Source organism: Chrysoperla carnea, chromosome 2 (genome assembly GCF_905475395.1).
Source record: "Chrysoperla carnea chromosome 2, inChrCarn1.1, whole genome shotgun sequence".
NCBI lineage: Eukaryota > Metazoa > Arthropoda > Insecta > Neuroptera > Chrysopidae > Chrysoperla > Chrysoperla carnea.
Window position 1 is genome coordinate 56157299 of NC_058338.1, and position 23081 is coordinate 56180379.

Genomic DNA, 23081 nt, shown 5'->3' on the forward strand with positions numbered 1-23081 from the left:
AAGTAAAAATATGGTGTAATCTTTATTTACAATATAAACTTAATATAACAGTTATTAACATAATTACAGAGGGTTTGTTTACATTATAATAATAATAAAGGATACATGACATGGTACATAATCAGATACTAAAAATTATGAATAATTAAATTTTCCGTCAACATCAATTTGACCCCCTACTGTATCCCATACCTCACGTTTACGCAAATTCAATTAAAACATCACCTTCACTAACGGCTTCAGCTTTTTTGACATTCACTCGTTTGATAATACCAGAAATTGCAGCAATCATTGAATTTTGCATTTTCATTGCCTCTAAAAAATTAAGTAAAGTAATAAGTATTGACTTAAATAATTCAAAATAAATTAAAAAAAGAAATATTTCTTGTATTCTTTAATACAAAATAGTATCTTAGCCTGCAATACAAGAGTTATAGACATCAAAGAGAACTGACCAATGGTTTCTAACTATAGGAACGCAAACCTTACCTATTACACAAAGTTGTTGACCTTCTGTAACTTTGTCACCTTCAACAACATCTACAGCTGTGATTAATCCAGGCATAGGGGCGACTATAGATTTATCTATTGTTTTATTCACTTTTTCAGGCATTAATTTGCGTAATTTTGATGCCAATACATTTTCTACTTTTATTGGAACAACAGTACCTTTAAATCTAAAATTTTTTTAAAATTAAATTATTTTAGATCCCATTAAAGTATCGTCTAAATTTTATAATATATAAATAGAGTTTCACTTAAATATTGTTTAAACTTTGATTCTGAATTCTGATAGTTCTTAATGAGTGAGGAGATCAAAAATCTTTACTAGCAAAAAGGGTTATGAATATGGATTTATAAGCACAAAAAACCTATGCAAAAATATACACAAACATAAAAAAAAAATTTTTTTTATATAAGTTGTTATTTTGTATGTATTATCTATTTCCATAAATCTTAAAAAATTGAACTAACGTCCAGTGTTTTTTCTCTTAAGGCGAATATTACACCAGATATACAAGCCAGTAGGCATGTACTAATGGCATTTGGGCTTTAATCTCACGCCCATATGTCAAGAACCCCTGTTCGTATGGCTTTATGTCCGTGGAATCATGCGTATACTCATCGAGGTCTATCAGCATCCACAGTTTCAGAAATGAGTAAAACTCAATTTATATTTAAACATTATGGAGTCAATCAATTTCATAATGCAGATTTTGTAAAATAATTTTCGGGGAAGAAAATTTGTTACGTACATAATATTAAAATTTCCTATATTATCCTTGGACATTAATTGCATTGTAACGGGATGATCATTGATCTTTGTTGATAAAATATTTGAAGATAAAGTAAATTCTTTTAACACAGTAAATTTTTCATTTTCTAATTGTATTTCAAATACATTCTCTTTATTTTTAATAAGTGCATTATATTCGCCTCCATTCAAATTTACCATAACATTAAAGTCTTTGTTGCTTAAATTTTTATTAACTTCCTGACGATTTCTGTTTTCTAATAATGAATATAAACATGAAGCTACACAAATTAATTGTTTTTGTTCATTTTCATTTATTATGGTTCCTTTAAAACCATCGGGATATACTTCAGTTAAATAATTTGTACTAATGTCACCTTTTCTGAATTTTGATTCTGTTAAAATATCTCTTAATAATGGAATATTATGTGTTACACCTAAAACAAAATTAATTTAATTTTAAAATAAGCAAATTTTAAAATACTATATGTAGTGCCACAGGTGGATTTAGGCCTAGCACCGTAATTTCAAATTATTGTAAGAAAGATTCTATTTTGATTTACCAAGACTTAAAACGTGGGGGGGGGAGAATTGTTTTATGAGTAGTTTTTTTAAAATGCGATAGTTTTCGAGATATTAAACTCTCCAAAATAGAGTTCATGTAGGACTTTGGGTGATTGTGCAAAAAATGCAGTTCATTTTATTATTGTTGGACACATAGTTTCTAAAAAATGTCTCTGAGAAATTTCTAACTCGACAATAGACCCCCTTTATGTTTTTTGGTCCAAAACAAGTCTAGGTATATTCTGGGTTTTGTGTTTTTTCTCAAAGAATACGTATTTTTTTTAGTCTCCAATTTCGATACAACGCCGTAAAAAAGTAATTTTAACCTAAACAAATCTTCCATGCAAGAAAAGATTTCTCAGATCGTTTCCAAGAAAATTTATTAAAAATGTCTATCGAATAATTAAATTAACATGTTTTTCATTGTAACGACTATACAAAATCCAGAAACGAAAATTTTATTTGTGTTAAATTGACCTTTCAATTACGATTCATTACTCTTTTAACTGACCGAAAAAAAAGATAATTACTTTTGAAAATGAAAACGTAAAGTCTATTGAATAAAATATTAAAATCTCATTTTAGAAATGAAGGTATACGTACCTCGAATTATATAATTATCTAAAGCATTCACACTATTTTCTATAGCTTCATCACGAGTTTTTCCATATGCTATTAATTTACAGATCATTGGATCATAATAAATACTGATTTCGGTCCCTTCTTCTATGCCACTATCACAACGAATCTAGAAATTAAAAATGTACATGTTAAACTGAAAAATTACATTTTTTGGGAAAATAAGTACTTACACCCGGTATATTTAGTGGTTCTATATATTTATTTAATTTTCCTATTGATGGAAGTCCAAAATTTTTATATGGATCTTCGGCATAAACTCGACTTTCTATTGCCCAACCATTAATTGCTATATCACTTTGTTTTAATTTTAATTTATGCCCTTTTGCAATCCGTATCATTTGATGAACTAAATCTACACCAGTAATACATTCGGTAATTGGATGCTCTACCTCAAAAATTTACACAAATTTGTTTGTTAATTTTGATACAGTAAAATTATTAATTGAATTTATATTAGGTTTTTGGTAATACATACTATATTATAATAAATAATAAAATAATAAAAAATAATTTTATTATTAGTGTATAGTGTACAAGTTTTTTTATTTGATCTCAAAATTTTTGTATAATTCGGTGCGGTACTGCATTACCCGCTGCGATATTTTTGTAGCACATTTTATGGTTAATTAAGTACAATATCTTGGCTAATTTTTATGCTAGACAGTCGCACAAAAACCAAAATGAGCAGAATAATTTTGTTTAAAACTATTTTTAATTCGATGCATAGTTTTCAAGTAAATGATTTTCTTATTTCTAAACCTGACGAGGGCCGTTTTCACGACATTGAGTGGTGGACTTTTTTTACAAAATCATTACAATCTAATATGTAGTATTTAAGATTTATAGAAAATAAAACGAAAGACGATACCTGGAGTCTAGTATTCATTTCTAAGAAATAAAAATTTCTATTTGAATCGACTAAAAATTCAACAGTTCCTGCTGAATGATAGCCAATTTTTTTACATAGATTTACAGCTTGCATTCCCATTGCGTGTCGTGTATCTTCATCCAAAAATGTACTAAAATTGTTTTTATATTATTAATCAATTTTTAAGTTTCTAGTTAATATTTTTCGTTACCTTGGTGCTTCTTCAATCACCTTTTGATTTCGTCTTTGAATACTACATTCTCGTTCATTTAAATAAATGGCGTTACCATGTTTATCACCTAATACTTGTATTTCAATATGTCGTGGATTATCAATAAATTTTTCTACTAACATTCGGTCATCACCAAAACTCGATAAGGCTTCTTGTGTACATAGTTTGAAAGCTGATCTTTAATTAAAATGAAATAAAAGAACAATATTTTAATAGAATACTGCGTAATAAAAGGGTAATTAGTTAAAATAACGTACCTGGCTTCTTCGTTATTTCTAGCAATTCGCATACCTTTCCCACCGCCTCCGGCAGACGCTTTAATCATGACTGGGTATCCAATACTTTCTGCAATTTTAACACAATGTTCTTCATTTTCAATTATGCCATCATAACCGGGTATTGTATTTACACCAGCTTCTTTGGCTAATCTTTTTGATTCTAATTTATCGCCCATCCCTTTGATTGAGGAAACTGAAGGGCCGATAAATGCTACATTATTTTCTTCCTAAAACATTTTAAAAATTTCGTATTTCTTTGTCTTCATCCGTGTTTCTTATTTTTGAATACTAACCAACGTGTTTACAAATTCTGAATTTTCTGAGAGAAAACCATAACCAGGATGTACAGCTTGTGCTCCAGTTGTTTTGACTGCATTTAAAATTTTTTCCATGTTTAAATATGATTCTCGTACTGGTGGTGGGCCTACACAAACTTTTTCATCAGCCATTTTTACATGCAGCTGAAATATAATTCAGCTCTCATAATTTCATAATCAATAAATGGTCCGAAACATCGGGCAAGACTTTATTATATTATAAAATTGATTATTCTTGTAATATTTTTATTGAAAGCAGCCAATTGTAAGAATTATTTAAAAACAAGTAATGAGGAACAGGCTTAGGTATTTATTGGATTTAATATAATATTTAGAAGGATGTAGTTTGGTAAGGGTGAGGTTAAGCAAAGATTACGAAGTTACAAAAGTTACTTAAAAAAACATTATAATATTTGATCAATTTTGGATAGGGTTGATTTGACCACTTTTGACGATTTCATCCCCTCCGGCTCCACGGGTACAGGGGGAGGGGTCCCAGGAGGGAGTTATATCAAACCTAGGACCTTGTTGATATAAACACTGATACCTCCCTAGAAAATCCCATTTTCCTGTATTTTCCCTAGGGTGTGGGCCTTCTCAAATTTTCCCGGATATGTGGCTTATACCAATCCTAGGAACACCTTAAGGTCTATTTTAACAAAATGCATAATACAGCCCACAGAAATGCTCATCTTAATTTGAACCTTAAGGTCTAGCCTTGTGCCTAGTTTAATCGAAATCGTTAGAGCCGTTTTTGAGAAAACCCCAAAAATCCTGTTTTGGCCTAGAGGGAAGTACCCTTAAAAAAGGCCTAGGGAAAAAATGAAAAAATCGTCTGGAATTATGACCAAACTGAAGCTATGTACCGAATTTGAGAAAAATCGGTTGAAAATTGAAGGCTCCAACTTGGTAACAGACATACCGACCGCGACATACCGACGGACGCAACATTTTTTAAAAACCAATTTTTGGGATCAGGGATCCTCAAAACGTGTATTTCCGTTGAAACTCCGGTATCGATTTTTTTTCGATCACAATACTTTATTATATTTATAATATAATAAAGTAAAAATGTATATTCACGAGTTTTGTTCCCACCGTGTTCGGTTTGATCTAAATACTTAGCATCATGGGATGTAAATTGAATAGTAAATGTCAAACAATTTATGGCCACCTTTTCTGATAATATATACTGTGCATATATTTTAGCGGTAAAAAACAATCCCTACGAGTGTTATGGAAGAAGGATAAGGAGAGATCAAGAGAGTTGGAGGCTATTAAGCGGTGGTTTTTACTTTTAAGTAAAGCCGTTTTTGAAATTAGCAATGTAAAAAATGATTCATTTTAGATTCTTTATGGAATATCCATTCAAATGAATTGCCTTGGGCAAAAGCTATAGTTTCATTTATTTAAATTTATAAATGTACTAAATATAGTTATTATTATAGATAAATAAATATTTATCACTTTTAATATATTTAAAAAATTTATCAATGTTAAAGAATATTTTTATTATTATTTCTATAAATAAATGTTATAACTTCCTTAAAACCTTAATTTACCTCTATATTATTTTAAATTGAAGATAGTTAGTTTGATAATTTCGTTTTTTTTTTTTTTTTTTTTTTATAATTTCATAAAACAGAACAAAAAAGCTAGTTGATATTGACTTACAAAAAAAATTTGTTAATGAAAAGGTCTATCATATTTGATGCGATGTTATTGGAATTTTTTTTGAAACCCATTAAATTTGGGTCATTCTTTTCAGCTTTGATTTCAGTTTTTCGCTAGCTATTATTTATTTGCTTAATTCCGAGACCAGGACACCACATTCTTAAAATCTATTAGAGCTAGGTTAATTTTGATCACAAATTTGAAAAGTATGGACCAAATTTAGTAGGATTACATACTTGTTTTATCAAAATTGGATCAAATTTGGATGTGATAGAGCAAAATTATTTTCTTTGTATTCTGATGACGTCATAAAGTTAAAAAATTTGATTTTTGTGATAACACAGGCAAATTTGTTCCGATCTTATTAGAATTTTTTTTGATACCCACTAATTTAGGATTTTTCTTTTCAACTGTGATTTCAGTTTTTCGCTTGCTATCACTTATTAGCTTAATTCCGGGACCAGGACACCACATTCTTGAAACCTATTAGAGCTAGGCTTCCTTAAAAATATTTTTTGCTCGAAAACGTAGAGAGAAATCAATGATTTAATTTGATACTCTATCATTTGAAGAAATTAAAAAGTTTATCAATTAAATGTACAATTTTGCCTTTACTCTTATGTTAAATACTATCAGTATACGAATTTACATCAAAATTGTTAGAGCCGATCCCGATATATATAAAGCGTAACCAAAATACTTGCCACCGGCGCTATGTACCCTCGTTACGGCCCTGGTACTGTGTACTGAGTAATTTAAAAATACTAGCAATTAGGTACTTCAATATCATTACCTATTTGGTGTATGTTATCTAGAAAATTTCAAGAGTTATTATCCAAAGTTTTGGAAACAAATGAAACAGTTTTCTACTTAAAATTAGCAAATTGCATATATTTCTGGAAAAATCATAATCATTATCCATTCCCATTTCATTGACGCCCGACTTAATAAAAAGACATTTGGCAAAAAAAATTCTTACCGCATTATAATCAGCAACTGAGTACACTGAAACAGTTTTAATGCCCATTTTCCGAGCTGTCTTTATTACACGGCACGCAATTTCTCCACGATTTGCAATCAAAATTTTATCAAATCTGGCTTCATTTGGATCTATTGGATCTTTAAAGTAAGTTGGGTTTGTTGAATATTTTCTTAAAGATTTTTGTCCATTTGATTGAATTATCTAAAATTAAAAATATTTATTACCTAATGGTTATTACCTCAAAATTGTTCTATCTATATTCATTTACTCAAAAGCTCTAAATTAGTGATAACAAATTTCCCAATATTTGTAATTTTTTTTAATTTCCCCATTTTCCTAGATCAATTTGTATTACATAAACACGTATTTCGACTACCATATAGACATCATCATCACTTTGATGATGGCCTGCACCAAACGGTCGAATTCAATCGAAATTGAATTTATTTCTTGCAACAATACTAACAACTTTGTTCGAACATTTTTTCATAAAACGAATAAATTCAGCATAAAAATAGTCAATGTACTGTTTACTACAGGTGTAATACCCACGTATGTAGTAGCTCTAGTACATATCCATGGTAATATCATACAAAATGTAAGTAATTAATACCAAACAGTATGTAAACACCATAATTTTTTTCAAATTCTTAATTAATATTTAATACCTTACAAAAATTACTTAGTGTGACGTCTTTCCGAGTCCAACGAGCTATCACGTGTATTTTTACGATCCTTATCTCTATATTTCACCAATTTGAACTTGTTGGCTAGACTAAAGAAGTTACAATGTGATGCGCAAATTATGGAGGGTAGAGGGTAGAATATCCTCCATAGAGCAAATAAAGGCATTTGCAGCTCAAAAATGGAGAGGGATTGCTGTCATATTATATAAATAAAATATTTTATTGTCTTACTTTTTTCCATACCATAGAAAATAGTTTTTTGACAAAACGACAATTAGATGAGTAATAGGCAGGCCTCTAGGTAATATTACTCCAGGGCACCACAAATTCACTATTCAAACCTGACTGTAACATTTTCAGGTGACACGTAGTTTTTCAATTAAACTCGTGCATACCGTAAATATATTTGAAAGATTATTTGAAAGGTTGCACCTGTGCTGAATCTACATAGTGTTGGTTTTGTAAAATACGTCACGAATTACGATAAAGTATTTTTAAGGCTGAAACACTTATAAAAGTACAAAAATAAAAACATATAAAAAGGCTTTGGCCTCTGGTAAAATTTAACAAATTTACGTTACGTTATATGAAATTAATTAAACATTAACGCAAGCAAAAAGCTCTTCAGCCTGCGTATAAAACTTTGTACTAAACATTAACCATTTTAATAATTAAGCTTTTATTAAAATACTTCCCTGGTTAAAGCAAAAAAATTCATGAACTCCGGAGAAATTGTCACCACTTTTGTCTTTTTTTTTGTTTCTTTAATATTTTAATAAAATTTTGTTTTACAAACCTTTACATAATTCAAATGCCGTTTATAAGATACCAAGAAAATATTTTTTAAATTTGATAAATAATGCATTTTGTTCTTAATTTTAAAAATTTTCTCGAATGTTTGTAGTTCTAAAATTAAAATAATAAGAATATCACTTTATGATTGTTTAAAACATGAAAATATTAGAAAAAAAAAAGATAATAAAAAAAAAAATTCAGGCATAATAAAAACATGAGACAAAAAACAAGCTTCAAAAACAATCACACACACATATTTTGAAATATTGTTATTCGCATTTTATAATTATTATTTAATAATTTGAATCATGATAAACTATTGACTTTTAACAATTATATGAAATCGATAAACAATAAACAAAATGATGAAATTTTCGTCCTCCTCAAATAAACTATAAAAACTAGATTTATTCAATTTTTTTCTTCAATATTTTTTATTTCGTTTGAATTTGTTAGAATAATTATTTATAAGTTAATAAATAGTATTATTGTAAAAAAAATTTTAAATGATTATTAGTAAATTATTATGTGTTAATCGAAATAATTGTAAAAGTTTATTTACAGTTTCGTTTCAAATCTTTCGTAAAGGTAAATAAAAATTTATTTCTTGTAACGAACAATCCAATATATGTTTAATCGCCTATAGGTAAATTGAAAATATTCTTATACCTGTAATTTAAAAATATTAATCTGTCCGTCCGTCATCAAATGATTTATATGTGCGTTTTTTCTTATTTGTTTGGGAAGGTTTTGAAAGTTTATTTCAAACAAGATGAACTAACTATCTGGCTACTAATTATTGTGAATAAATATAAAAGTTTTCTGTTATTTTGCTAAAAATTATTTATTATCTTTTATAATTATTAAATAACTGTTTTATTGAATTTATCTTATAATACCGAAAGCCGTGGAAATTTTAATATTAGATAGGGATGTATCCAAAAAAAACTTTTCCGATTAAATTCTCAATAAATATTAAAAATTAGTGATTTTCCACTGGTAAATTAGTAATAAATTTCGATTTTTGCCCCAATTTCCTATATCAGTTTTTTGTAATTTATAAATACGTATTTCGACCACCAAGTAGTCATCATCAGTAAGAATTAGCTAATCGTAATTACTCTTATTATGTATGTTACTCGTTGCTAACAAGTTGCTAATTTGTTGGCGGACTGCACAACGTGTAAACAACGTAAACAACATTTTTACTATTAAGAAAAGTAATGATGACCTTTATACAGTTTCATAATTTTTTTTTAAACTTAGCTAAGACTCGATTAAACCAATCTTCAAATAAAAGACTCGTTAAAATACCAAATACCAGACAGATAAAAAGATGGACATTTCATACTTCAACTTCCTTTTATCTTAACGAAGGTTAAAAATGGGCCTTATGAATAATATTTGTACGCTGTTTTTTCAATTTGAATCATTTAAGGATACAACTTTTTAAGCACCTTGTACCTATGTTTATTAATTATTTTACTATGTCGATTGTAAATTTAATGATGTTCACCCGTGGCACATATTTGTTTATCTAAATTAGCATAATCTCTTTATATTAATAATTTCATAAGTCTATTTGCTAAGCGTTTAATTACAACCAAACAAATTAATCTTGTCCTGGATTATTTATGTAGATACTTAAAATATCAAGGTGTAAAAAAACCCAGTACAAACTAATTTTATAATAAAAATGTAAAATTGAAATTAAAATAAACTTTTGCTTGCAATAGGTATCTAAATCGGCTAAATCTATTTTGTTATCTAAATTATTGAAAAATTAACGTTTTTAATGATTTTTAAGTTTGCCTTTTTCTTCAGGCTCAAATCACATGAGCGTTGAATTTTCCAACGTGAATTCATTACAGCTAGCGTCATTTTAGCGTCAGCTAGCGCAGGTTTTATCTTTGTATTGCATATATTTATTATTTTAATGGATTTCACATGAGCTTCAAAAATGATGGACGTATAATTAAACGCGCGTTTATTAGCATAATTTGAAAAATTTATACGTTATATTCGTTCAAGTATTACAGTATAGTACCAAGATTATGAGCAACGCAGTCATCAGATTGCGTTGGCATGAAATTAAGCAATACTGGAACTTAGGGCATAGTGAAACAATCGTAATGTTCGTGTCATTATCGGAACGAATTACATAGATTTATTGAGGTGAGACCGCCATATTAATGTAAGTAGTTGTTTTTTTCTTTTGATGAATGAGTGTATTCATTGTTCAGTTATGATGAAAATATTGATTTTTGAAAATAGTTCGGGCAATTTTTCACTTTGTTTTATTCTTTTTTTTATTAAAAATAGTTGCTACTTGGGGTGAATGCTTGTATTTTTCTCATAATTGGTACATATTTCTCATAATATGTGACATAGGAAAATTGGGACATCCTAAGTTGAAACATTTTCGAACCTTATTTCATATCCAAAGTGTGGATCAAATTCCGCGAAAGAGGCATAGCTTTAATTGAAGCAGGAAAATTGTTGAGAAGACAGATAATTTTTAATACCAGCTGCGTACATAGACTTTTTAATCGAGCACAGTCAGCACAGTACAGTTTAATCAAGGCTAGATAGAAAATTTTTGTTCCATTTTCTAAATTTGCGTGTTTAAAATACGAAATCATAAATTTTAACCTGGCTCGATTTTAAAAATATCTGTTGAAGTAAATATTTTCATCATTTACGTCATTTGAATGTTGTTTTTCTTAAACAGATTTACTGAACCAATTTAATGACGAAAATATTTAAAAAGAATGTGATATTTTGTATTCCAAAACAGATTAAAAAGTCTTGACCCGACCAGCCTCTTCGCTCCACAGGAGGTACTGATAAGAATTGATAAATAAAAATACTAAAATTGTTTTTTATTTCTTATATATTGAAATGTCTACGAGTACAATTTAATAAAATTTTCCATTTAAAATATTAGCAATTACGATTATTAAGTATCATATTAAATTGTAAAAATTTGATATCATTTTATACAGGGCTGAACAAATATTGCATCTTGGATCATAATTAAAGATGGCCAATAAATTTAGACAGTACAATTTTAAGTAGTCTCAGAGAATTTGTATTTCGTTCAGACCTTTTAAAACCATAGGAAAAAATAATTTGAATCATTCCGATCAACAGTACCATTTAGGTACTCAAATTTTTAAAATGGACTTAATTTCCGAATTAAGAGCGCTTTGAAGTTTGAGAATCATGAACAAATACACGGTTGTATCAATGCTTTACTGAGTCTTTATACGTGAATCGAGACCGCGCACCTTGAATTTAGAAAATACAGAAAAAAGAAAATTGATCAAGACAAAAATTTCATGTTGGATTTGCATTTCATCATTAAGGTCACTTCCAGGCCAAGCCCATTTTTTTAAATGAGATTCTTTTGATATGGCGATATTCACTTTCAGTGAGGATGTTGAGGCTGAATGCCTTTCTGAACTGTTCTTGACGATTGAGTAAAGAGGCCAAAGTATAATTTTTCATGATTCTTGAAATTTCTTTGGCCCATTTTCAATATTTGAGTCTTTCAATCTCTGGACACGATCAGCATGATCGAAACTATTTTTTTTCTCAAAGTTACAAAAAATTAGAACACATTATTTTGTTCAACCCTGAATAATTCTGGTTTTTGTCCGACGCCCAAAAATTTTTTTCAAAAAGTGCATGAGCGCAAGAGAATAATTTTGAATTTAAGTCCAAAAATAATTTTTTAAAGTTTAACAGAGAAATTTTTGCTATTATCGAATTTTTTTAACTCAAGCACAGTTTGTTTTGAGAAAAATGTGTCCATTAGAGATTTATATGATAAGGTATAAGAAGAACTCGACAAAATCCACCTTAAAAATTGACTGATTTAAGAAAACAAAAAATTGTGCGTATTATCCATCCTTTATGGATTTCATTAACAATGTGCCTTAACGATTTGGAATAAACTTTAATTATAATATATGCAAAGCAAATATATCTGTGTATAATAAAACATATTAAATGGACATCTATCACAATGCGACTGAATCCCCACTTCCAAAAACAACTTGTTGCTGTTGTTTATCACGTGGTGTACAATTCACGGCAAGTAATAAAAAATTGTAACTTAAAATATTTTCTAATGTCAATAACAAGACCAATATTGCAATAAAAAATAAGCTATTCAATAAAAAAATACCTAATTAAGGTTATAGTTATTGATTCCGGATAAGTTTCTTTCGTTTTTTTATTGACTTATAGTGAATTATTTGACCGCAAATAGGGTATGTAAAGAAAATTATTTAATATTTATCAATTTAAATATCATGCGCTTAATTGAACGATTTAAAATATTCAACTTTTACTTATTAATTAAATTCCCTTTAAAAATTCTATTTACATTCATACTTGTTATATAGTTTATAACTATAATAAATATTTCGCCGGTCTAAATATATTTAAAATTAAATTCGAATTTCAACTTAGACCAAACTAAATTTAGTTTTTAGAAGAGAATTGTTTATCTTCTTCAATTCAAAACAATTTTTTTAGTACCGATAATTTATGTAATTATTAAAGAGTATTTAATTGAATTCCAAGGCAGCAACGTTAATCCATTTGAAAAATGTACAAAGGTCACGCTTACATGTTATGTCTATTAAACATACTGCTAGATTTGCACTAGAGGTAGCTGCGGATCTGTCAGACATTGTATCCTCTGACACAAAGTTATCGTATCAACATAAATTAATTCATGACCTATTCTGGCGAATAAGCTATAATACTATGCTTTACAATACTTTTTAGGTGAAAGCGTAACAAACATCCATACACCCTCACAAACTTGCACGATTATAATAGTAGTTACTTAAAACTATATGTAATAAATTATAGGCGCCTGAAATTTGTTCTTTAATGTAGTTAACGCCATCTCCTTTTTGCAATGACTCTTAATCCCTCAGCACTCCCGTTATGAGCATTTTACTTATATATGTATTACGCTCAATTTAAAACATAAATCAATTTTATTTTTCAAATGGTATATGTGGTTGAAAGTGTTTCTATCTTCATATAATTTTATCTATTTTCGAGTCCTGTATTTTTCAGATTTTTTCAACATGTCTATAGTTTTTTTTAAATATATTTTTTTCAAGCCCTCATCACGAGACTAAAATTGTAAGCAAAAAAATATTACCTTCGAAATTTTTCGGAATCTTCAACTTGAAGGAATTATCAACACCAAAATTTTATCCAGTTTTGAAAATCTCCCCAAAATTCCTTACACATTGATGCCCGTTGCACAAGTGTGTTTCTAAATTTGGCAATGAAAATTTTCATCTGGCACCTTGTCTCGTAGGAAATATTTAAAAAATTAAATTAAAATCTTCCAGTGAGTTTTGTGCTCAGAAATATTTTACCAGTTATTAGCTTAAAGCAAGATAGATTGACTGGATCTTCAAAAGATAAGGCTAAACTAGTCTGTGTAGTGACTAGTTATCTCGAATTCTCGAAAAAAAAAAACAATTCAAATTTGCCGAAATTGACGTTGAGTACTTATGTCTTATATTCTATAGAATGTCAAGGTTGAAGAAAAGACTGAAAATTTTTGAATAAATAATAACAGGAAAAGGATTTAAGATTGCAAAAATAATACCCCAGATTATTAATCTAATAAAATATTTTAATTGAGAATAGCCTATGAATTTTTTTAAATTTTCATATAAATTTTAAATTTCCAAGAAACATTTATCGAAATATTCATTAAAAATATTTTTTACAAACAGATAAGATACCATTTAAAAAAATTATAATTATAGCACGGGCTATAAAGACGAATGACTGCTCAAAGTATAAAGACAAAAGTGTGGAACAGCACTTTTCATGAGCATTTTTAGGCTAATAATTGTATACCATGTATAAAATCGGTGTACCGAGGGGGGGGGATAACGGTCGGATACAAATTTAGTTAGCTAAGTATGTGTTTATGTCAAAACACTACCAAATTTATACAATTTTTGGGTCAAAAATTTCCCATCGACTATTATTAATAACTAGCATCTACTCGCCCGTGTCGCTGGGTAATTTTAACTTTAAAAACATAGCGTTATAGCCTTCTTTTTCTTTACCTTCACTCCTTTTGTTCGTCATTTAATGGGTTTATAATTTTTTGGTGCGGAGCCTTAAATAAAATGCAGCTCATGTTACTTGCTGACAATGTAGCATTCCATAGGTGAAATAATTTTTAAAATCGGTTAAGTAGTGGACTCAAAAATTACGGATTTTCATTCATTTCCTATTTCACCCCCTTAATGGTAGAATTTCAGAAAATTCTTTCTTATCAGATACTTACGTCATACAAAGAACACACCCTCCAAGTTTCAGGTCTGCACTATCAACGGTTTAGGCTGTGCGTTGATCCGTCAGACAATCAATAGTTCAGGACAAAGCATTTTATATGTATATAATAGAAAAAAAATTATTTGTAAAGTCTAGGTAGCAGTAATCAAACAGAGCTACATTTGCTTTCCAATTCGCTTCTGATTGCTGAGCGCGTATGTTTTCCACGTCAATAGAATAAAGTCTTAATTTAAAATAAACTGTTGAATTTATTAGATGGGGAAACTAATCAGAAATCATTTAGGTAAAATGCCACCTTCGTCTACGTTTTCAATCATATACCGCGTCAATGGAGCCTAGTCCTAATTCCATCCAACGACACTATCAAAGATTCATCTTTATTAATAGTAAAATAAATAGTCTATTATGTCCTATGCTTACATCAAACGGAAATAGTATCAACATATTCTTATGTAATTAACTTATCAGAGGAAATTGAATTAATTTTACAAAATATTTTTATGTTTTTGAGTATAAAAAATCAAATTTTGATCAAAATTTCCAGTTAAAAGTAGTTTTAAAGCACTTGAAAAAATAATCTACATTCTAAATCTAAACCAAATAAAAGAATGTTTTTTTTACAAATTTGGATATTATTGTAAATAACCAAAAATAATACGGGCCTACATTTACTATAACGCTTGCTGGAAAATTAAGAGCTTTACGTTTTAGGATAAAACTATGATTTGAAGATTAACTTAAGCCTACCACCTCTATCGAAATGAGCCATTATTACAGATGGTGTGGAAACGCATATATTAACGTGGGTATACATAGCCATACAATCATTTGGTGACTCAAGTGTTGCCTGATTTCATCTTAAACCGATAGATCCACCGAGCTTTGATCGTTATACCATTTTTTATTATATAGGCCGGACAATTATAATAGGCCTTTTCAGCATGCCATAAGCGCAAGTGCAGAGTTCATTTTTTCAAGCTGACAGCAATAAGTTGGGCTAAGATAGAAGATATTTGTTATTCATTTTATCATATTAGTTATAAAAAATCATTTAGTGCGAAACAAAAGTGAATCGTGATTTTAAAATGAAAAGGTCTATGTCCATAGTGAAAAATCATACTAAGACACTACCTTTCGCACTTCGACGGATATTTTGAATTTAATTTTAAACAATTTTTGTATTTTTGTAGCATTAAATTTACGAATTATGAATTTTATTTTAACAAATTATGAAAAATACGTATATCGCATTTTTACCGATTCAACCGTTTTTTTGTTCGAAATGGTCTGGCAACAATGAGTGTACGTTTTTGATGATATAAGGAATGTTAAAATCATTTGTTCAGGTATATTGAGTGTCGCAGTAACAAGCTAGCCATCTTTATTCGTAAAAAAAAATTAGTCGTACCCATACTAATTTTGCGAATTACAAATTTTCAAAGCCATGCGAATGAATTGTAGAATCTTCCTAAATAAAAATATTTCAAGTTCACAATATGAAGTGTGAAAAATATCACTAATACAATACTATTGGCTTACTCAGCGTTTGGCTCAAAAGCGAGGCAAAACAGAAACTTTTGATATTGAAAGGCGTAAATCAGAAATTTTGGTCTACAATTTTTATAAATTCAACAGTATTTTGATAAATCCAGGTTGGTGGAGGGGGCCAACAGTTCTTTCCTGGGTCCACCCATGCCGATAGGAACTGCGGTGTTTAAAAGTGTCTATGTCATTATAATTACTTTAAAAATTTGATTCAATAGGCACTCTAATAAACTTTATATCAACGATAGAATACATTTAAAAAAATCTTTGGCAATATTTTTTATCTAATAAATCCTAATTTCTAATCATGTTTCAAGTAGCTTACACTCGATAGGTAATTATTGTAAATCAATTGAACAACTTGCGTTAAATATTTTTAATTAAATTTGTAGAAATATTCCCCCAAATGTTATTTTATTAAAAATGATAAACAAGATTTAAAAATTTTTATATTATTATTGTATGTTATCATTTTCGATTCGCGCGTATTCACCTCTGATCTGGTATTTATCTTGAGATAAATTTATGAAATCAACAGTATATTAGTTTTGAATTTGTTAATATCAAATTCACTTTTAAATTTGCAGACCGTGTTGCAACAATGGCAAGCGATTCCGCTCGTGGACAAATTTTATCTGGGACCGAAATAGCAGCGTAAGTTTTAAGTAAAGTAATTTTTTAAGAATTAAATTGTATAAGAATTTTTTTCCAGTGATATTCGTTCAAAATTAACAGCTGAAGTAAGTGAATTGAAACAAAAAGTACCAGGATGGGCACCTGGATTAGCAATCGTTCAAGTAGGCGGGCGAGAAGATTCGAACGTTTATATACGGATGAAAATGAAAGCTGCTCAAGATATTGGTATTAAGGCTGAACATATTAAATTACCAAAAAGTATTACGGAATTAGAGGTGTGTAACAAGATATATTTTGTATGTTAAAATTAAAGGCGTATCATTTTTATTGCAAAAAAATTGGCCTTGGGTATCAAAAAGAAGAAATAATTTAAAAATCAATTTATTTGCGTTTAAATTTTAAAATATGGATTTGAATTTCACTTTTCTACTGCAATTAATAAGTAACTTAATTCGAAATTAAGAATATGAGAGTGAGAACATGCGGGTCTTTAGATAAAAACACGGTCCATTAACTTTAATATAACTATTTCTAGCTGTTCATTTTGAGAAAGTTTTTAGTTAATATTTTTCTACGAAAAGTATCGTCTTATAATATATTTCCAAATCAAAGAAAAGATATCGAACTGAATTTTATTTTAAAGTCGGTCTGATATAAATATCGTCTGCAATAAATATTTAATGTTGCTATTGGCTTCTGCCACTATAAATGAAAAAAGATTTCTACATACGAAAAAAATTACATTGCGACAAATCATATTTCAAAAAACCATTGTTCTTTCTATAAACGTACTTTAATTGCAACAGACGTTAAATTAAACTCTTGTGTATCTCAGGCTTTAAGTTTGAAATTCGCTTTGAGAGTAAAATTGTTAGAAATTCTCAATAAGTCTTGATAATTTATGGATGTTTAATGGCGATGAATAATTAAAGTTATTATTCTTCTTTATTCGACGTTACAGCTCAGTGTGAGATTTAGTTTCTCGTATAAACCGCTTCAACTAAGAATGGTACCTTGTTTAGCTGATCTTTATTAGGTCTATTTATCATTCCAATGACTTTAGACCATTCAAATTTTATTTTATTTTTATTATTTGAAGTAAAATGTACTTAACTTACCCACATGTATCTACGCCATGACATTCAATCAGTTCCACATCCAAATTAAACAGATCTAACAGAAACACTGCCCACAAATCAATATAATTATCCTAACCAAAGATTCCTTTGCGATTTGCCAAAACGTACGGTATTTTCGTTGTTAAAAATATCTTCCACTTTTCTCTTCGTCCTTTATCTCTATACAACTCCATGGTTCCATGGCTTCATAAATTATAGTTATGTTCCAAATTTAATAGTCATTAATCCTCTCATCAGAATTTTATACTTCTATCAAAAATTAGTTGTTATATTTTTTAGCTTTTGCAAAAACTACAAAAATTAAATGATGATCCAAATGTTCATGGTATTATTGTTCAAATGCCCCTAGATTGTGAGAAAAAAATTGATTCACATTTAATAACAGACGCTGTATCACCAGATAAAGATGTGGATGGGTAAATATGAACTAGAAATTATTTTATTAAAAATTTTTGATAAACGAAAATTTATGTTTAATATTTTAGATTGTGTACAATTAACGAAGGTCGTTGTGCAACTGGTGATATGTCTGGTTTTGTACCATGTACACCATTTGGTTGTTTAGAAATGATTCGTCGAAGTGGTGTACCAATTGCTGGAGCCCGAGCAGTAGTTTTAGGACGTAGTAAAATTGTTGGTACACCAGCAGCTGAATTATTGAAATGGAATCATGCAACTGTTACTGTATGCCATTCAAAAACAAAGAATATTGATAAAATTGTAAGTTCTTTATTTTTAAATTTGATTAACAAAATTCATTTATTTATTTATTCATTAATATGATACGAATCGATTCGGGTAAAAAAACTGAATGAAAAATAATGCAAGAGAAAGCACGGACCTAAAAAATTTTTTGTATTAGGCGATGTTGACTTTCCATAAGCATTTTTTGAGTATTTATTAATTATTACTTTTCATGGTCTTATTTCGAAAAATCGCCCTTCGACATACCTCGAAACTAAATTTCGTGTAATCATAAATGGATTCGATTTTTGCATCTTTTAGGTAAAAATTGCTCTAAAAAATGATTATTATCCAAATCGTTAATTGTTATTTACTTAAAATAGTTGACTCCCTTGCTTATGACAATTGCCTCGATTGTCCATTCATGTATTTGTACTCTAAAGATGTATCAAAAATGGAAGAAAAATAAATATAAAATGAACTTTAAAATAATTCGTTGGAAATGATGTTTTTTTCGAAGCCGTAATATTTACAACTTATAAAGATACAGAGAAATTTGCAACTATTGAGATATTTGCAAGATTGGAATTGCATTTTATTTGTTTAAAAGGGATATTATTTAAAAATAAATTGAAGCGTAATCTATTATAATTTATTAACTTTCAAATAGAAAGTTATTGTTTTCATCTCGAAAATCGAAATCAAAAGTTGTGAACCTTAACGTTTTTATTCATCTGACAATTTTTCCTGTAAGTCTAATTTTTACAGAAATATATGCAATTTGTAAGGAATCACAAAGTTTGGAAAGTCATAAGCAAAGTTGTAAAAAATAAGATTTACAACAATTTAATTTATAATTTAATCGGATTTCTCCTATGAAACTGATATCTCGATAACCACAATTCCTAAATGTTTTTAGCCAGTTTAAAATTAGCCTAAAGGGAAATTTTCATGAAAATAAGTGAAACAATTTTTTTAATCAGAATTTATGTTGGCGTTCAAATATTATAACGAATACTTCACGTTGTTTGATATAATTGTAAAAATTAATTGAGTTTATAGAATATAATTTGGTTTTTGCTTTCGTTTCGAAACTAATATAATTGGTGTAGTTTACTTAACCAGAAAGTTAATAGTCTCGTCTTTAAGGGTCTTGCTCACCGCAATTTATCTGTAAAATTTAAGCAATTCGATTTAAAATTTATATCTTTGAAATTGAATAAATGTTGTTGAGTTTAACTATATATTATTTCATTAAAGTGTGCAGAAGCTGATATATTGGTAGTTGGTATTGGTCAACCTGAATTGGTGCGTGGTAGTTGGGTAAAACCAGGAGCAGTTGTAATCGATTGTGGTATTAATGCAATTCCAGGTAATTATTCAATATTTATAAATTTTTCATTTAAGTCTTATAACGAAAGCCTTTAAAATTAGATTCAACAAAGAAGAGTGGCCAACGTTTAGTTGGGGATGTTGCATACGAAGAAGCTCGTTTAGTTGCGTCATACATTACCCCAGTACCCGGTGGTGTTGGACCTATGACTGTTGCAATGCTAATGAAAAATACTGTACTGAGTGCTAGTCGCGCAGTTGATAGATTATTAAATTGTTCATGGGCTTTAAGACCGCTATCTTTACAAAAACAAAAACCAGTCCCCAGGTATGAATATTATATATATCTAAAATAGTTTCACGGAATGATGTAAATAATTTTTTGTTTCAGTGATGTAGTAATTGCTCGATCACAAACTCCAAAAGATATCAGTATTTTAGCAAAGGAAATTGGATTATACAATAATGAAATCTCACAATATGGAAATACTAAAGCAAAAATATCGTTAGCAGTAATTGATCGCTTAAAAAATCAGCCTAAAGGAAAATATGTAGTCGTTGTTGGGTTAGTATATAAATATTTTAGCTTACAAAAATTAGGATTGCACTAACCCATAGTCAGAAAATTATTCAGAGTATTAACTTGTATATTCATAAGAATCCCACAAACCAAATAATATGTTCTGATAGAATCGGTTTTTAGATTGTAATAAAATAAAAATTAAAAACCATTTTAGAATCACACCAACGCCTTTGGGAGAAGGAAAAAGTACCACAACAGTTGGTTTAGTACAGGCTCTTACAGCACATAAAAATAAAAACGCAATAGCCTGTCTCAGACAACCATCACAAGGGCCTACATTTGGAATAAAAGGTACATACAATTTTTTACTTCTATTAAAAAAATCAATTTTTTACGTAAAAATAATTGTCTAGGAGGAGCAGCTGGAGGTGGCTATGCTCAAGTAATACCAATGGAAGATTTTAATTTACATTTAACGGGTGACATTCATGCAGTAACAGCTGCAAATAATCTTCTAGCAGCACAATTAGATGCACGCATATTCCACGAAGCAACTCAACCAGATGGACCATTATTCAATCGATTAGTCTCAGCTAAAAAAGGATTTTCTAAGAATCAATTAAGACGATTAACTCGACTAGGAATAAATAAAACTGATCCAAAAACTTTTACTGATGAAGAAAAAGTTAAATTTGCACGGTTAAATATTGATCCACAAAATGTTGTTTGGACTCGAGGTATTTATTTTAAGCACATATTATTATGTCTCTTGATAGTTAATTCATGATTCCTTGCAGTTATGGACATTAATGATCGATACTTGCGGAAAATAACAGTTGGACAGGCACCAACAGAAAAAGGTCTTACACGTGAGACTAGTTTTTCAATTTCCGTTGCTAGTGAAATTATGGCTATTCTTGCATTAGCAACTGATTTAGAAGATATGAAAGAACGATTAAGAAAAATGATCGTTGCTTTTGATAAAACCGGAAATCCAGTAACTGCTGATGATTTGGGTGTAGCAGAAGCTTTATTAATTTTGTTAAAAGATGCAATTGAACCAACATTGATGCAAACATTAGAAGGTGGACCTGTATTAGTACACGCTGGTCCATTTGCCAATATTGCACATGGCTGTTCTTCAATTATTGCTGATTCCATTGGTCTTAAATTAGTCGGTGGTGATGGCTTTGTCATAACAGAGGCTGGTTTTGGCTCAGATATAGGAATGGAAAAATTCTTCGATATAAAATGTCGTATTTCAAAAGAAACTCCCAACTGTATTGTACTTGTTGCAACAATTAGAGCGTTAAAAATGCACGGTGGTGGTCCAGCGGTAACATCCGGTGCCCCATTAGCGGCTGAATATACAAACGAGAATTTAGATTTATTAGAAAAAGGAATTCCAAATCTTGTACGGCATATAGAAAATGGAAAGAAATTTGGAATTCCAGTGGTAGTTGCTGTCAACTCTTTTGTGTAAGCTAAATTTTAAAGTAGTGGTGTAAAATTTAATTATTAATGGTCTTATGATATTTTTAGTACCGATTCACAATCAGAAATTGAGCTTGTTAAAAAGGCAGCTAAAAACGCTGGTGCTTTCGATGCCGTATGTTGTAGTCATTGGGCAGAAGGTGGAGAAGGTGCTTTAGAACTTGCTGAAGCAGTCGAAAAAGCATCAAACTCCGCAAGCAATTTCAAATTATTGTATCCATTAAATTCATTAAGTATTACTCAAAAAATTGAACACATTGCTAGAGAAATGTACGGAGCCGGTGGTATTGAATTAAATGAAAAAGTTAAAACGCAAATAGAAGTGTACGAAAAACAGGTAAATATGAAAAAATTATAATTTTGAAAAATTTCTTATATATATTTATATTTTATTAGGGTCTTGGCAACTTACCTATATGTATGTCAAAAACATCAATGTCGTTAACTGGTGATCCAAACATTAAAGGAGCTCCAACCGGTTTCACATTGAAAATTTCAGACATTTTTGTATCAGCTGGTGCTGGATTTATTGTTCCTATGGTTGGAGAGGTAAATTTAGAGTAACTTAATTAATTCTTTTAAACTTAAGATTAAAAACTTAAATAAATTAAATTTTTGTAAATTTTATTTTTAGATATCTAAAATGCCAGGACTTCCTACACGTCCTAGCTTTTACGATATGGATTTGGATACTACAACGGGAGAAATTGAAGGATTATTTTAATTATTAATTATGTTTTGTGAATTCCTAGTTTGTAGTACATTTGCGTAAATCTTTCGATTCAGTACTATATTAGTATTAAGAATACTAAAAACTAATTTGTATCTTAAAGTTATTTTTATATTGAATTTTTTAAGATTTTATGTATTTAATACAGAACTGATAGTTTAAATGTGGAAATTATAAAAAAAAAACATATTTTATACAATATAAAGATCTTTTTATCATTAATAATTTGTACGTTAACTCCTTAGAGTACACAAAACTAAGTCTATTGTGTAATGTTTCTAATAAAACTTGCTTTTCCTTTTCTGTGATGCTCTCTTCTTCAAAGGACATTACAAAGATATTAACTAAAGTTTA

The 23081-nt window shown here is 29.1% G+C and overlaps 2 protein-coding genes across 5 annotated transcripts; one reads left to right on the forward strand and one right to left on the reverse strand.

Annotated features, from left to right (window-relative positions):
* Positions 1 to 19: 19 nt before the first annotated feature.
* On the reverse strand, positions 20 to 8406 carry LOC123291819 (propionyl-CoA carboxylase alpha chain, mitochondrial-like). Of its 2 annotated transcripts, none has more exons than XM_044872240.1 (11): positions 8295 to 8406; positions 6810 to 7013; positions 4133 to 4300; positions 3819 to 4066; positions 3541 to 3738; positions 3330 to 3480; positions 2632 to 2850; positions 2423 to 2567; positions 1257 to 1692; positions 490 to 677; positions 20 to 315 (listed from the first exon to the last, which is right to left on the reverse strand). In XM_044872240.1, exons 1-11 carry the CDS (start codon positions 8361 to 8363, stop codon positions 200 to 202), a joined length of 2142 nt encoding a protein of 713 aa, XP_044728175.1. In that variant the 5' UTR covers positions 8364 to 8406; the 3' UTR covers positions 20 to 199. The 2 variants fall into 2 exon arrangements, with proteins under 2 accessions (XP_044728175.1, XP_044728177.1); XM_044872242.1 differs by having other exon boundaries at positions 6810 to 7010; positions 8295 to 8388.
* A 397-nt stretch (positions 8407 to 8803) lies between these two features.
* LOC123293376 (C-1-tetrahydrofolate synthase, cytoplasmic) lies at positions 8804 to 22926 on the forward strand. Of its 3 annotated transcripts, none has more exons than XM_044874173.1 (14): positions 8804 to 8881; positions 16777 to 16843; positions 16902 to 17100; positions 18244 to 18380; positions 18450 to 18684; positions 19909 to 20020; positions 20083 to 20308; positions 20372 to 20545; positions 20718 to 20854; positions 20917 to 21240; positions 21301 to 21982; positions 22046 to 22334; positions 22394 to 22546; positions 22632 to 22926. In XM_044874173.1, exons 2-14 carry the CDS (start codon positions 16791 to 16793, stop codon positions 22719 to 22721), a joined length of 2811 nt encoding a protein of 936 aa, XP_044730108.1. In that variant the 5' UTR covers positions 8804 to 8881; positions 16777 to 16790; the 3' UTR covers positions 22722 to 22926. The 3 variants fall into 3 exon arrangements, with proteins under 3 accessions (XP_044730108.1, XP_044730109.1, XP_044730110.1); XM_044874174.1 differs by lacking the exon at positions 8804 to 8881 and adding an exon at positions 12423 to 12570; XM_044874175.1 differs by lacking the exon at positions 8804 to 8881 and adding an exon at positions 16663 to 16692.
* The last annotated feature ends 155 nt before the right edge of the window (positions 22927 to 23081 follow it).

What these genes read in the sequence shown, in the direction of transcription:
- LOC123293376 (XM_044874173.1), top strand. Translation starts at nt 16,791, where the DNA reads ATGGCAAGCGATTCCGCTCGTGGACAAATTTTATCTGGGACCGAAATA. An exon ending in AAAGTATTACGGAATTAGAG is followed by an intron (nt 17,101 to 18,243) that starts GTGTGTAACAAG and finishes TATATTTTTTAG; the next exon opens with CTTTTGCAAAAACTACAAAA. An exon ending in AAATGTTGTTTGGACTCGAG is followed by an intron (nt 21,241 to 21,300) that starts GTATTTATTTTA and finishes GATTCCTTGCAG; the next exon opens with TTATGGACATTAATGATCGA.
- LOC123291819 (XM_044872240.1), bottom strand. Translation starts at nt 8,363, where the DNA reads ATGCATTATTTATCAAATTTAAAAAATATTTTCTTGGTATCTTATAAA. An exon ending in GTGATTGAAGAAGCACCAAG is followed by an intron (nt 3,481 to 3,540) that starts GTAACGAAAAAT and finishes AAACAATTTTAG; the next exon opens with TACATTTTTGGATGAAGATA. An exon ending in AGATAATTATATAATTCGAG is followed by an intron (nt 1,693 to 2,422) that starts GTACGTATACCT and finishes ATTTTGTTTTAG; the next exon opens with GTGTAACACATAATATTCCA.